At 37.7% G+C, this 15,904-nt stretch overlaps 2 protein-coding genes across 8 annotated transcripts in view; both read right to left on the minus strand.

The window, feature by feature from the left end:
• Positions 1-4,847, minus strand: part of CDKL2 (cyclin dependent kinase like 2) — a 40,492-nt gene extending 35,645 nt beyond the window's left edge. For 4 of the 7 annotated variants that reach the window (XR_011560568.1, XR_011560567.1, XM_070767045.1 and 1 more), the window contains exons 1-4: positions 4,690-4,847; positions 2,848-2,896; positions 1,827-1,994; positions 381-575 (exon numbers count right to left, since the gene is read on the minus strand). Coding sequence is in view for 5 of the 7 variants with exons in the window: in XM_070767045.1 (XP_070623146.1) it covers positions 381-575; positions 1,827-1,994 (363 nt within the window). In the remaining 2 variants the exon portion in view is untranslated. Of the gene's footprint in view, positions 1-380; positions 576-1,826; positions 1,995-2,847; positions 2,897-4,293; positions 4,601-4,689 lie in introns of all 7 variants that reach the window. The other 3 variants (XM_070767046.1, XM_070767049.1, XM_070767048.1) reach the window with 3 other exon arrangements.
• Positions 4,848-10,895: 6,048 nt separating this feature from the next.
• LOC139154504 (uncharacterized) lies at positions 10,896-15,496 on the minus strand. Its single transcript, XM_070729156.1, has 4 exons — positions 15,112-15,496; positions 13,572-13,820; positions 12,993-13,066; positions 10,896-11,084 (listed from the first exon to the last, which is right to left on the minus strand). The coding sequence occupies exons 1-3, from the start codon at positions 15,429-15,431 to the stop codon at positions 13,024-13,026; spliced, it is 612 nt and encodes a 203-aa protein (XP_070585257.1). The 5' UTR covers positions 15,432-15,496; the 3' UTR covers positions 10,896-11,084; positions 12,993-13,023.
• Positions 15,497-15,904: the final 408 nt, after the last annotated feature.

Raw genomic sequence — 15,904 nt, forward strand, 5'->3', positions numbered from 1 at the left:
TCACTTTATATGAGCATACAAGTGATAAACATCAGAAAAATGTACACACAAGCACAATAATCTATCCTTGCCTTTAAAAGAATACTGTAGCTTTGTATACTAACCCTGAAGTAACTATTACATCACCAACTAATGAGGGAAAACATGACACAGACATGTCATGTTTTCCATTTCCACAAAGAATAGAAATTGAAAAAGGCAGTTTGTTTTCATTAGATAGCGTATAGTTTCATACCTGTAGGTTAGAAACATGAAAATACTATTATCGGAATATTTTAAACCCTTACAAATGTAAATTTATTCTGAGATATAAAGCTAGCCTCTCTCTCAAAAATCCTAACAAGAAACTGGACAAACAAATTTTTGTATAATTTACTTACATTATGACTATGACAAAATCCTACCCCTTTTATAATTTGAAATAAGTATTTTCGAACTCTGTTATAATCCAAGCCATTGGGAAATATCTCAAGATCATCAAGGATTGTGTGATCTACAAATTCAAACACCAGATACCATCGTTTTTTCTTCTTACAGACTTCCAGCAAATTCACTAAGTTCTCATGCCTTAATTGCTGTCAGGAGACAGAAAGAACGTCATAAGAATATTTACAATAATTGCCTCTTGAAGAATATGTTTGATTATGTAAATCGTATAAATAATTCAAAATATTTTTCTATATATGTTTACTAGGTAATAGTACTAATAATTACTAATATTCACGTTATTATAGTTTCGTTATTTACACAATTTGTTTTCCTATCATTGTATAAATAAGTTAACTAAGCAATCCATTACAACCACAGTACATATTTTTTCCAGAAATGATTCCCTAAGAGTAGAAATTTACTCCATTTATTTATTCAGCAAAATCTAACTGATGGAACAAAGTTAAATACTTCTTTAATTCTATGCCCTATTTCTATTAGTCCATGACAATAAAATAAAGTTATACAATATAATATAAAATAATATATATATTTAAATGATTTCATTTGCTAAATATTAGATTTTTCTAACATTAGAACTCTGTATCTTGAAATCTATAGATTGGAACCATACATTGATAATAAATATAGTAAAAGAGAAATTACAATCTTTTTTCTAACTAGCTAATAACTCTACAGCAACAAAATCATATCTTAATAATTAGCTAGACCAAACAAAACCCAGCTTTTAAACATTTATACTTTTTAGTTGAATAAATGTATATTTTCTATTACCGTATATTTCAGAGTATAAGGAGCACTGGAGTATAATACACACCTTAGTTTTGGAAAAGGAAAATAGGGGGGAAATCTACCTAGCATTCATCTGTTATTCATTATTCATCCTTAGTCTGTTCAGCACATTATTTTATCCACTGTAGGGATGAAAAAGCCTTTTCAGAAGGAGTAGAAATGCTTGTAATTCCCTCTAGTAATACTAATCTCCTTTTCTCTAAAAAGTTTTCTATACTGTATATTTAACATGCTGGAGCCCTATTCGCACTTCATATTAACCAGAATAATCGTCAAATAATATGGATTTTGGTTATAAGAATTTGGGTTAATAAACTATTATAACTTTTTTGTTCTGGCAAACTAGCCAATGGGAAATCAAACAAATGATGTATGAAATCAATCTAAAACTAAACATAAGTAATTGTATTTGCATATATCCTTTTGGTGTTCCTTTACCTCTGCCATTTACTGCATTTTTAATTTTTAATAAACATCCAGAATGACATTATAGCAAAGACAAAAGGTCTATAAGATTACATATATTGATATAAGTGAAGGGCACTACAGATTTAGAAATACAAACTTATCATCTATTATCTTACCTTGAGAAATTTTATTTCTCTCAGGGCAATTTTTTTAACCATTTTATCATCTTCACTTTCCAAAAATTTTTTAATGGCAACAACTCTGCCATTCTCCTTGTTTCTGCATTTCATCACCATTCCATAACTTCCTTCTCCCACAAGGCCAAGAATCTCATATTTTTCCATCTGTATTCAGTAGGTAGTCAGTAGCATACAATTAATATTCAGTGTACATTAGTTAATATTGCAATTATCACGGCAAGTTTCTCATTGTAGTGGCTTCACATTATATCATTATTTACATATAAGAAGATAATTAATATTGTAGGGAAAAGCCAAGGATTAAATATAAAATACTATAAAATGCCAAGGAAATACTATAAGATGCCGAGTCTTTGGAGAGGGGCAGCATACAAATCTAATAAATAATAATAATGAGAACATTCTGATTTTAAATTGTATTGTGTGACTTTTTTTTTAATTTGGATAAAGAGGGTGCAGCTGAGAAATAAGAATATTTTAGAATTAGAAGAGCCTAACCTTTCTGTTAAATAAAATATAAATGTACTTGTAACTCCTATTTAAGATGACCTGAAACCATTTCTTTATATGTTTTTCTTTTCTTTCTCTTTTCTTTCCTTTTTCTTTCCTTATACTTTTTCCTACTTACTACTTTCCTTTAGATTCCCTATCTTTCTCTTTCAAAATCTGTATTCTGTATTGTGCTTATTTTAAAAAAAAATACTCATTTTAAAAAAATACTCGAACTTTTATGCTTAGCATCTACTACCGGTAGGAAAAGTAATTATTTTAAAAACTACTAGAAACACAAATATATGTCCTTGGTTAAATAAAGTTGATTTAAAAAACATGAAAATGTAATACGAAACATTAATCTTCACTTTGAAAGAAAAAAAGGGAAATAATAAAGCAATGAGTATATGACGAAAATATAATGGTATAATTATAGACACTTGCCAATAGGTGTTGAATATTTAATGAACTAAAGTAGAATTGAAATATATTTTAAGATTTTTACCAAAGGAGGGGGGGGGATGTTTCTACCTTGTCCACTTCAGTAGTCTGATCTGAACACAATGAAATAAATGAAACAAATTATAATTTTCCATTGACTTTATTTGGTTCAGTTTCATTAGCTTTACAAACACCATTTGTTCGCAGCGCCAATATTATCTCAATTTTTTGTATTTATATTCTTTGTTTAATTAAAATAATGCTGAAGAGAATTTACAATAAAACATTTAGGAACATAATAAAAAGAATCCTAAATAATAAAACAAATAAATTAAAGTCTGCAAGTTTATCATAAAATCATATTATTAGGGGGTGAAGCGACAAAACTGTTCTTCCATATATATTACAAAGATATAGGTGGGTGGAAACCGTGTGAATCTATCTGAGATCTACAGTATCTGATTTAGCCTGACTGTACTCTCACAGGGCAGCAGCTACTTTAGAAATACAAATGTTTTACTTATGTTTAAAAGTATGTCAATTCAAAGACACTTCAGATAAAAATATGGAGTCCAAAATGTCTAGCAATGTGTCTTTTTTTTAACCAATCTTGAATGGATTTCAAATTTTGATGGAAAGGGAGTCTCTCCTTCTATTTCCCTTAATAAAACCCCAATTGCCATTGAAAATAAGCATTATACAAACAAGATAGGTATCTTTGGTTTATGTATTTTTTAATCCCACCTATTTTTAAAAAAAAACCCTCAAGAGAGGGAACTCACCTAATACTACTCCTTCTTCCTATTTGCCCCAGAACAATAGCCTCAGAACAAGAGTTGGACTAAGAGAAATTGATCTTGAGTCACCCAACCACTTGCTTATGATGGGCTAAAACTCAATTCCTTTGTTTTTTAGCCAGTGCTTGGATCAAATTGACTCAAGCCATGGTTTTATATCTAAGAAAGCTAGATCGCTATTATGAAAGGCTGTATGAAAAAAATGTTCCTTTGAATTAGGATTCTAGATACTGGAATTTAGGAAGCAAGGAGAGTCAAAAATTAGCAAGATGATGGATTGAGTGCTGCCTGTTTGTGGGATTTGCCTGTTTGTAGCATTCACGAAATGAATGGCACAGGTAGGAAGGAGATAACAGGCAGAGTTTAACTTTCCCCTTTCCAGCACATATCTAATTGCAGCTCCTAAAGAAAACTGAAAAATTACTTGGAAAAACAGTTCAATACCCAGAAAAGTAAAATTAAATTATCTGGAAGCAGATCACAGTGCCTGTAGCAATCAATGCAGTACTGTAATAGATTTAAAAGACATACAAGATCAAACTACAAACTAGCCTTCAGTTTAAAAAAAAAAGGCCATTCCTATCTTGAGCCACCCATAGGAGGCCCTAAAATACCGGCCTTAGCAAGACTTCCAAAATAGCAAAGCTACTGCTGGTTGAAATCACATGCTATCTTGATTACTGTACTTGCTGCCACCTAGACTCACCACTCACGCTTAGTAATGGTGTACAATACTGATTTTCTGATCTCGCCTCAGGTGGACATTGCACGTTTGACTTGAAAGATTGGAGAACTGCAGTCTCCTAACTAAGGTACCAAACTGAAAGGACCGGGTAGCGGGTAGGATCATCACTTCATTAGAGCTCCGTCTCCAGCCTGCTTTTGCGGAGCCATTTCCGGAGCACGACTGGGGTCTCCGGGACAGGAAGGTCAGTGAGCAATAAGACGACGCTGTCGAAAGTGCCTGCATCATAAATCTTACTGCAGGCCTTGTTAGATCGCTGCTCCAAAGCCTCCTTCCTATTGGCAAAACAGTGAAACCTATCTGAATATGAAATCCAGATTGCACGATGGAATTATTTGCACCTGCAGCAGTAGACGCAACTCACCGAGCCTGTTCCGCTTTGCAAAGTTCCCGGGCGAAACTATCCCGTGCCTACTACCATCACCCACTCAGCTGCAAGGCTTCTTGGGGAGCCAAACGCCTATGGGAAGAAGTGAGGGATCCGCATAATGCGAGCTTCGCCGCGGCTGCGAGAACCGAACGCAAAGGCCCAGGCAGTAACCAATAGCAACATTCCGCTTGCTCTTGTACAAACACATAGCAGGAGCAGTGGCCGATGCACGCCGCCAGGGAAGGAGGGGCAAGTCCTGGCTCTGGTGGAAGAGGTATTAGTGAAGATCCCGGTCGTTTTATATCCTCAATCCAAGGCAAATATGCAGTCAATATTAAAGCTGAAGGGTGTTTTATCCAATACAAAAGCAAGTGTCGTTTTCAGTCAGAAAAAGGCGTTCCCAAGGCTTGAGGAAGAAAAAGCCAGCGATGTGTAACAAAACCATCAGGCTTCGCGGTGAATGTCAAAAAATACCCTTTTCTGCTTCACTCTTCCCTATCCCTTTTACTTTGCGGCAGAGAAAATGGTAGGATGTGGCAGCGCAAAATTTGGGTTACGACAAGTTGGGGAAAGGAGTTGCCGGCAGTTTACAGGATGCTCCACTCGAAACTAGGATCGATACCCTGAGGTATCGTCTTTTTCCTCTTTTCCCTTTCGGGGCAAAAGCTTTTTTAACAGTGCGTCATTTCTCCCAACGCTGCTGTTTTCTCAAGATAGGCATCGAAATAGAAGTTGGGCTCTTATCATTTAAATGGGAGAATCTCACTCATCCTGGGGGTAGAAACAATCCACTATATCTTAAACGAAATAGCTAACAGCTTTTTCGGTCCCCAATCGTCTTAATACAAAATCAGGTCTGACCTCATTTGAAGTGAGAAAACTACTGCTTCCTTTTGGTGCCAAAGCCAGAGAATTAGGACTGGCATTTGGAACATGGAAAGGTTTCCATTTCCCCAATATGCCCCCTTTTAATACATTAAAGTCCCCAAAACAACCATATCAATTAAATTACAAGAGGTTAAAGGTTTGTGCAGATCAGCTGCAATATTTTGACAAGGCAATTCACTTTGAGAGAATGAATCCCTGCCTTGAGAGTTTTGTCCATTCCTGTGTATTACCAACGAACCAATATGTTTGTTTGTTTAAGAATGTATAAGATAACATAATTATAAACATGATTATGAATACATGAAATGGATACAAATAAATGGGAACATTAGGACAGGGAAAGTAGGCACAATGGTGCACTTATGCACGCCTCGTACAGATCTTTTTGCAATGGGGTGAAGTCAACAGTAGACAGTCTAAAGTTAAAGTTGTGGGGGGTTGGGGAAGAAACCATAATCAGGTAGTGCATTCCAGGCATTGACCATTCTTGCTGAAGTTGTATTTTCTGCAATTGAGTTTGGAAAAGTTTACATTAAGTTTGTATCTATTGTGTCCTCTGTATTATGGCGGTTGAAGCTGAAGTAATCATTGACAGTTAGGACATTGTAGCAGATAATTTTATGTACTACATTTAAGTCAAACTGAAGGTGGCATATTTCTAAATTGTCTAAACTCAATTTTTCAAGCCTGGTGGCATAAGATAATCTGTTGCGAGCAAAGAAGTGGAGGACTCTTCTCAGGAAATATCTCTGACTCACTTAATTGTATTAATGTCCCAGATGCAGTGTGGGTTTCAGAGAGATGAGCTGTATTGAAGAATTCATCTAGCAAACATTTTGTATGGTCTAGTTCAGTGATTTTCAACCTTTTTTGAGCCGCGGCACATTTTTTACATTTACAAAACCATGGGGCACATTGAGTGTGGGGGGGGGGGGGGGGGCTAAAAAAAGTTTGGACAAAAAAATTCTCTCTCTCTCTTCCTCCGTTTCGCTCTATTCCTCCCTCTTTCTCTCCCTCCCTCTTTTTTCTCTCTCTCTCCATCCCTTTCTTTCTCCCTTTCCTCTTTTTTGCTCTTTCTCTCTCCCTCCCTACCTCCCTCTATGTCTTTCTCTCTCCCACCTTCCCTCCCTCTTTCTCTCTCTCTGTCTCTTGCTTTCTTTCTCTCTTGCTCTCTCTCTTGCTTTCTTTCTCTATTGTTCTCTTTCTCTCTCTTTCTTTCTTTCTTTCTCTCTCTCTTGCTTTCTTTCTCTCTTTCTTTCTCTCTCTTTCTTTCCCTCTCTTGTTTTCTTTCTCTCTCTCTCTCTTGCTTGCTTTCTCTCTCTCTTGCTCTTTCTCTCTCTCTTTCTTTCCCTCTCTTGTTTTCTTTCTCTCTCTGAGGTTCGCAGCACACCTGACCATGTCTCGCGGCACACTAGTATGCCACGGCACACTGGTTGAAAAACACTGGTCTAGTTAGTAGTATAATATTATAAGAGAAGCTACATAAGATTAGGTTAACTCTTAATACCTTTTTGGCAATGTTGTTACAGTGGGCTCTAGAACTTAGATCGTCAGAGATGAGTACTCTGAGGTCCTTGACAGAGTGAGGGTAGTCTACGAGGGTGTATCCGCCCAGCTTGTATTTTTTTGTTCTGATTTTTTTGCCAGTGTGTTAGAAGACAGAGCATTTGTTGGTTGAGATCTGAAGTTGCTAATTTTTTTAAACATTCTGACACATAGTCAAGATGTTTTTGAAGGCTAGCAGCATTGTTAGTGGTGTTAAATAGTTTTACGTCATCAATGAAGAGAGCACAGTCGTTTATAATATGATCACAGAGTTCATTTATGTAAAGTATAAAGAGTGTTGGTCCTAAAATGCTGCATTGGGGGACATCCTATTAACAGATGCAGGATTTGATAGTGCTCTCAAGTTTGACCATTTGTTGCCTATTTAATAGAAACACAGCTATCTAAGTATGCCGGGTCCAGAAATGCATAGGATCTTAGTTTTAGAAGTAGTTTGTTGTGAATCACTGAATCAAAGGCTTCACACAGAAGTAAATTGTGTCTATTGCTTTGCCCTGGTCGAGTTATGCAGTCCATATGTTTTTGCAGGATAACAGTTACAGATTACAGGTCATTTTTTTTTCTGAAGCGAAATTGTTAGAAAGTAGGTTGTTTCTAAGTGGAGGGTAATGGATTGGTTTATGATCAATTCCTTGACTTTGCAGGTGATACAACATAAAGAGATAGGTCTGTAATTTTCAACTAGGCTGAAATCTCCCTTTTTGAAGATAGGGATAGTGTTGACACATGTTGTAGTAATGTTAAGGCGACACTTTACATTACTAATGAGAAAAAGTGGCAAGGAAGTGATAGGCAATGAAGGCCAGCCTGACAAAATAGAACCATAAAAGACAGATTAATTAAAACAGGCAGGAAAAGGGAACATCTGTCCACTCTATACTTAAATTCAAATCACCAGGACAATTGATTACAACTCAAGGTTCTGAAGGAATTGGCAGATGTGATCCCAAAACCACTGAATTATATCTTTCAAAGATCTTGTAGCACTGGGAAACTGCCAAAAGACTAGAAAAGGGTTGATGCAGTTCGCGTCTTCAAAAAAGGCAGGGGGAAACAAATCGAAGAAAATACAGATCTATCAGCCTGACATCAAAACCTGGAAAGATTCTAGAAAAGATAATCAAGCAACAAATCTGCAAATAGATAAATACAGACAATATCATAATCAGAAGTCAACATGAGTTTGTCAAAAACAGATCATGCCAGATATTTATTTATTGGATTTGTATGCCTCTTTTAAAAAATGACAAAATGAGTTAACCAGTGAAATGCTGTGGAAATTTTTAGATTTAAGTAAAGCATTTAATAAAGTAGACCACAAGCACACATTAAAAAATGAAAATCTGATGCCGGCTCTTAAAAGAAAATATATAATCATACAAATATTAAATACATATAAATATTCATGGGGTTCCTGGAGTCAAACGGCATAACAATAAAGGAACTGAAAGCAGCGGCTTAATGGACCTGTGTGAGCTGCTGGCTGCCTGGTGGCAGCAGTGGTGAACAGCTGTACTGAGGTGAGTTGGGTGCACAAAGACAATATGTTCATGCATGGGGCAAGGCAAGATTCATTAGGGGCCGAGGAGATGACCAGCAGTGACCTGAGTCTGCCGGCTGATGGTATTTGGCAGCAGCCACCTCATCTTCTCTCGGCCCTTAGTGGTGGCAGTAGCTGGAGGCAAAGGCACAGGGGAGAGAGGCACACAGGGGGGAGAGAAAGAGATAGCAAGAGAGGGAGAGAGAGGGGGGAGAGAAAGAGATAGCAAGAGAGGGAGAGAGAGGAAGAGAGAGGGAGAGAGGGGGAAGAGAAAGAGAGAAAGAGATAGCAAGAGAGGGAGAGAGAGAAAGAGAGAGGGAGAGGGGGAGAGAGAGATAGCAAGAGAGGGAAAGAGAGGGAGAGAGGGGGGAGAGAAAGAGAGAGGGGGAAGGAGGGTGAGGGAAAGACATGGAGGGAGGGAAGGAGGGAGAGAGAAGGAGGGCAAAAAAGAGAGGAAGGAAGGGAGAAACAAAGAGATGGAGAGGGGGGGAAAGAAAGAGGAAGGGAGGGAGAGAAAGAGGGAGAGAGAGAAATAGAGCGAAAGGGAGGAAGAGAGAGATTTTTTTGTCCAAACGTTTTTTTAGCGCCCCGCCCCCCCCCGCTCAATTTTCCCGAGGATTTTCTAAATGTGAATAATGTGCCGCGGTTCAAAAAAGGTTGGGAAACACTGGTCTAGGCTACTGGATTCGCTGGGCAGCCAGCTGCGCTGTCCCAGCTACATGGGAGGGAACAGGCAGGTTTGGTGTTGCACATCATGTTTCTCCCCCACCCTCTGCTTGTTGCTGGTCCCTCTGCCACCATGTCTGCTTTTTGGAAGGCCAGCTGAAGAGCCCTTACTGCTGGTCACCTCCTTCCTGTGCACACACCTGAAAGGCTGATAAATGCAGCTATCCTGGAAATGGTAAGGGCTGTCCCTCATCGCTTTCGCCCAACCTGACCCATTCCGGCAAACGCAAAGGCATACAGGCGGTATACAGGCGGTAGGCACACATGTGCATAGGTTTAGCCCACTGTATGTGCCTTCCTCCTCCTGCTGGGCTAGCGCCTGCTGGGATCGTATGGGCTGGGCCTACACGCGTTCACTTCCTCCTGTGCCCTGACAGCAGGGATACCCTGAGTTTGACGCCCCCGCTCTAGCCTGACACTGTTGGCAAGGAAATAGAGGTAGACTTTGACTTACAACAGTTCATTTAGTGACTGTTCAAAATTACAATGGCATTGAGAAAAAAACCTATGATCGTTTTCCACAGTTATGACCTTTGCAGCATCTCCATGATCATGTGATCAAATTCAAATGCTTGGCAACTGGTTCATATTTATGACTGTTGCTCTGTCACAGTCCTATTAGTGGTGGTATGTAAGTTTTAAATGCATGTCTGATTTCTCATTTCTCATTCTCATTTTGAGTATTCTCTGAATACTCAAAAATAATAATACAATTGACAATTTTGATCACCTTACATTTGTCATACTCACATCTTCTAATATTATACAGAACACATTCATCTTTCAACTTCTTATCCTTTCATCTATTTGCTAATTTTAACATGTTATAAAACAATATGCATCGCAGTATTCCCCTCTTTCTGATTTTTACCTCTATTTTGTATCTTCGTTATGCCAACCTTATGTTAATAGGCAGTGAAGGGCTGCCATTTGCAGCCCTACTGGAACGCTCCGGTGTGTGTGTGTGGTGCACATGGGCACGCATGTGTGCATGCCTTCTTCAGCTTTCTGCGCATGTGCAGATGCCGAAGTGCGCACGCATACCATTTTTCCAATTTCCGGTATTTCCTTGCTTCTGTCCATGTGCGGAAGCAAGGAAATGCCGAGCGACTGAACAGCAGCGGCCGGCCTGAGCTCCAACTGCAAAGCTGTGCTCTCCCATGCCGCAACAGGCATCTCTTGGGGCGGCAATGGGGTGACTTGCTCCTTTGCCCCATCGCCACACCCAGAGATGCCTGCTTCAACGTGGGAGAGGCTCTGGCCATGCAGCTGTACTCTCCTGCTAACTAATCTCTTTCTATGCTGACAGCACAAAACCTATCGATTTTATCATTGGTGGCCACTAGGACCATGTGTAATAAGAACCTTAGCCCAACCCAATTGCAGTTGCTTCAGATGGGACATTAACTATTCTGAAATGTTTTTAAGCCTGAGCATAAAGATGATAATAAAAAAGGTACAAGCCAAATAACATATTTAATATATAACATATTTATTATATAACCTAACAACTTATATCTATATACAAAGTATGGTTATAATTCATTATATAACCTAACAACTTATATCTATATACAAAGTATGGTTATAATTCATTATATAACCTAACAACTTATATCTATATACAAAGTATGGTTATAATTCATCTTCCTCTTCCTCTTTTGAATTTCTGTAGATACAAAAGGAATAAAAGATGGTATTACAATGCGTTTATAAAAGAATATATACTAGAAAGTAGACTGGAGATGTTGAGTGTAAGAAGCAGAGAATCAGCAATGTTTCACTGTTGGCTTTTTCTACCAGTTTTCCTATTGGTGCCTATCTTGCTAAGATCTTTGTTGGTGCAATAAACTGCCTCATGGGAAGTGAACTCATTTATTGAATCAACCCAGTTTCGTGGGTGGGCACACGGAGCTATAAACCATATTTTGACCTAGTTTCTCAAGTGAACCCTGTTTAAATGGTTATTAAGAGAACAATATAGATCCTGAGAAGATTAACAATTCTGTCCTAACAGGATTGTAACTCAAAACACAGGATGAGAAGCAACTGCAACAATACTTTGGTAGCCCACCTCTCTAAGAGAAGAGGGCTCAATAGGCACCCACAGAATCTTCTCACAACAGCTACTATGAGTTTGGCAGCATCACTTTCTATCTATGATAGGGATACTGTAAGGGCAGGGGTGGGTTCTACTTTCCTTCTCCACCAGTTAGCATCACGACAGAATTGCACATTTTGTACCATGAAGTATTTTCTCTCCTGAGTAGTACATCTAGTTAGTAAGATGCAGTATTGCAGGCTAATTCTGCCCACAGTCACAAGTTACCATACATCAGAGATAGGTTCCTCCCGGTACAGAAACTGTTTTTTGCTTCTGTGCTTAAGCTGGGTTTTTAGCATTGTACATGTGCCTGTGCTCCCGTCTGGCATGTTGCATCAACGAACGAACTGGCAGTGAAGAAAACCAGAACCCAACCCACCTGTACATCCTGATTTGCTCAAAGTTGACTCCTCCTTCCAAGATCAGGAATGCCCCAACAATATTGCCCCTACATTGTTGGGTATGTTATTCTGACAATAAAAACACCTCGCAGAGTGTTGTAAAGCACTGTAGGGTGTTGTAAAAATCTAAGTGCCATTGCTTTGCTAAATCTGTTGCAAGATACTAGTTTCTTTGCCAGAAAACAGCAACTGACTTTTACATCTACATTTCCAGATTTTGTTAAGCCAAGCTGATATAAAAACCTACTTAATAGTAGATATTTTAACATGCATTAGAAAATATGATCCTCTGAACTGAATATATTTAGAAAATCTAGAACATCGGGTATCCATGTGCAAATTCTTCTATTTCCTTCCCAAATTGCAGTGTTGCTAGGCTGGATTTTTCAGAAAGGACTTATGTTTGGTCTGAGGAGATCTAGATGTAATTTTTCAGATTCACAATATATTCCTTAGCTTTGTATGTCCTGAATTATAGCAATGAATTCTAGGGGGGAAACTCCATTCCTTTTCATATAGTTTATCCAAATGAATTAGAGAGGAATAATTATTTTATTGTTTTTATTTTATATTTCATGCTATTTTAATTATGTCATGCTCTTGGAGGTGGCATTTCCATTTCTGAAAAACCTCATTTGTCCATAAATTACTGAAGGTTTTTTGACTCTTCTTCAGAGAGTAAATATAGGATCCAATTTAAATACAAAACCAAAACTGAAAAAGCCTCCAATCTGTAAGAACCAGATAGATAGAAAACTGATTGGAAATTTCATCCACATGTAAACAATAGAAACATGCAATGAATATACACTGAAAGGAATAGCTGCTCCCTGTTGTAAAAGGTGTTCAGTACTCCAGAACTGGAAAAGGTAAACGGTTTTTATTCTTTTCTAGTTTTTCTCCTTCTTTTTCCTATTTCCTATTAGAACTTTTTCTTTCTACTGTTGAACAGTGAAATAAGATGATGATATTATGAGATGTTTTAAACAATAAATATCGTATAATGCATTCTGAACCGCTTCAAAAATTCTTAAAGAGAAATATTCCTGCCTTGCGCACTGAAGCTACTTACATTTTGTTTGAAGTACCTTCAGTACCTTCAGTTACTTCTTCTGTCTCCCAAGCCTTGGAATCTTGAAACAACACCTATGTTAAAGAACAATCATTAGAAACTCTCCTATTCACTCAGTCTTAGTAGATTGAGCTCCAATCTATTGTATATTTTTTTCTTCTTGAAAAATTAATTAATATATAACTTTATCCAATTTGTTTGCCTATAGATCAGGGCTATGAATTTCGAGAGCCCTCTCTTACTATAGCAACTATGAAGCACAACCTTTTTATAGAAATAAGATTTATAAAATCAATAGCACTGTATACCACTTTGTAGTGTTTTACACTTTTCTCTAAGCAGAGAATGCCTATTGTTGGGAAAAATATACTGACTTTATACTGGCATCAGTAGGAGAGAAGGTGAAGTCAATCTTGAGCCAGTCAGGCTCGAATTTATGACAGTGAGCAGTGATCAAACCTGCAAAAAAGCTTTTTAGCCACTGCTTTACCAAGGCTTTTTTGTAAATTCAATGAATTAGTGGATATATCTTTAAGTAAATAAATAATATCCCACACATATAATGCTGTAGATACTCACAGTTTCTTTGAACTGGCATTTTTATAAGGCTTTGGAGATGGAGACGAAGCAGGAGTAACAGCAGAAGCAATAGCGAGAGCAGGAGCAGCAGGACCAGGAGTAGCAGGAGCAGGGGCAAGACCAAAATCAGGAGTGGCAGGAGCAGGAGCAAGGTCAGGAGTAGCAAGACCAGAAACAGCAGGAGCAGCAGGAGGAAGATCAGGAGGAGCAGGAGGAGCTTCAACAGCTAGTGGTGGTGGCATTAGGTCCCTAGAAGACAAATAGAAGCAGAGATTAATCCAAGTTCGAATGGGTTTATGAAGATCAAAGATGTACTCTTTGCTTTCCTTATGTAAACCCAGCATTTCACATTTTGTCTAAAGGGAGAAAAATAATTTATTTGCTCTTGAGCATCTTAATTTGTTTTTTCTGCAAAACCCAGTTGTTATTTGCATGTTAGAGCAGGAGTCACTAACCTTCCACACTTCAGGGACCACTAAGTTCATAATTTTAAATCCAGCAGACCACTAATATGAATCTAGTCCACCTATTGCAGAAACGTCTAGACTCCCAATGTCAGGATGGGGTTCTTCATGCATTCTCTTCTCCCCTCTCTCCCCCTCTCTAATCTTTCTCTCTCTCCCGCTACCTGTCTGTCTCTATCCCCGCTTCATCTCTCTCTCCCTCTCTTTGTTTGTCTCTCTCTCTCTCTCATCTCTCTCTCCGCCTTTCTGTCTCTCTCTCTCCTCTATCCCTCCTCTCTGTCTCTTTGTCATCTCTTTCTCTCCCTTCTCTTTGTCTGTCTGTATGTCTCTCTCTCATTTCTCTTTAAGACAGATGCTGAGCCTGAAAGCTTTTACTAGTTAAAGGCACATCTGTTCACCTATGACCTTAGCGTTTCTTAGTTGGATCTGTACCCTTGCTGCTCTAGGTTAACAGGCTTGTGGGGATTTAATAAAGATTTGAGGCAGATTTTTTGATGTAACAATCTTCGCATGTCTTCATATTGATGCTAACATCTGAGAACTGCCTGGACACATCTCAGCAGTTTCCATGGAAAGATTTCAGAAATGGTTTGTCAGTCCTCTGTCCCAAATGTCACCTGGCCTGCATATTGCTCAAGGTGAGACTAGAAATCACCATTTTATGATTTCTGTCTTGGTTCCTAAACTATGAGGACACCAATCTGCATCTCTATCTATTGCGGTTGATTCTAAAATGTTAATTTAATTTTATATTTTTAAAATATGACGCAAATATAGTTATATTTGGAAATACAATAATTTATTACAGGGAATAAGTCCCTTTAAACATAGTATATAAAATACCTAATATATTCAAAATGATTAAATTTGATAAAGTTCTATTTTATTCTTAAACTATCTTTCACTCTGCCTAGTTACTCAGTAGGTTGAAAACTCTTAAGAGCAGTAGGTTAGAAACTCTAAGAGTTTCTAATAATTTCATCTCAACAAAAATGAAGAAGACTTGCACTGGTGCCTGAATGTTTAAACAGGAAAACAATATTAGTAACCCTTCTGTAGCCCATGTTGTTACTTACAGTTTTTCCACAGTTGTCCACCTTTGTAGAGGTCTAATAAATAAAGAAAAACAGATAACTATAAGACCACAAAATGAAAAGAAAGGATGTACAGAGATATAATATAGGCAAATATAGGAACACCCAATAGTGCATATGACATGACTTTTTGGACCGGTTGTAGCATCTAACTTGCCTTCAAGGACAACTCCATGTAAAGTACATTGCGATAATAGGAATTTAGACAAATTCAAATATGCCCAAGGAATTTTGTAATGAAAAAAAAAGTCCTCTAACTCACAAAATGAGACTACTCCCTCTGTAATTCTGCTTCGGCCCATCGAATTTATGACAGTGAGCTGTGATCTAGCCTGCAAAAAAGCTTTTTAGCCACTGCTTTACCAAGGCTTTTTTGTAAATTCAATGAATTAGTGGATATATCTTTAATTAAATAAATAATATCCCACACATATAATGCTTTAGATACTCACAGTTTCTTTGAACTGGCTTTTTTATAAGGCTTTGGAGATGGAGACAAAGCAGGAGTAACAGCAGAAGCAATAGCGACAGCATATTTGGAAATACAATAATTTATTACAGGGAATAAGTCCCTTTAAACATAGTATATAAAATACCTAATATATTCAAAATGATTACATTTGATAAAGTTCTATTTTATTCTTAAACTATCTTTCACTCTGCCTAGTTACTCAGTAGGTTGAAAACTCTTAAGAGCAGTAGGTTAGAAACTCTAAGAGTTTCTAACAATTTCATCTCAACAAAAATGAAGAAGACTTGCACTGGTGCCTGAATG

This window comes from Erythrolamprus reginae, chromosome Z (genome assembly GCF_031021105.1).
Source record: "Erythrolamprus reginae isolate rEryReg1 chromosome Z, rEryReg1.hap1, whole genome shotgun sequence".
NCBI classification, from domain to species: Eukaryota; Metazoa; Chordata; class Lepidosauria; order Squamata; family Dipsadidae; genus Erythrolamprus; species Erythrolamprus reginae.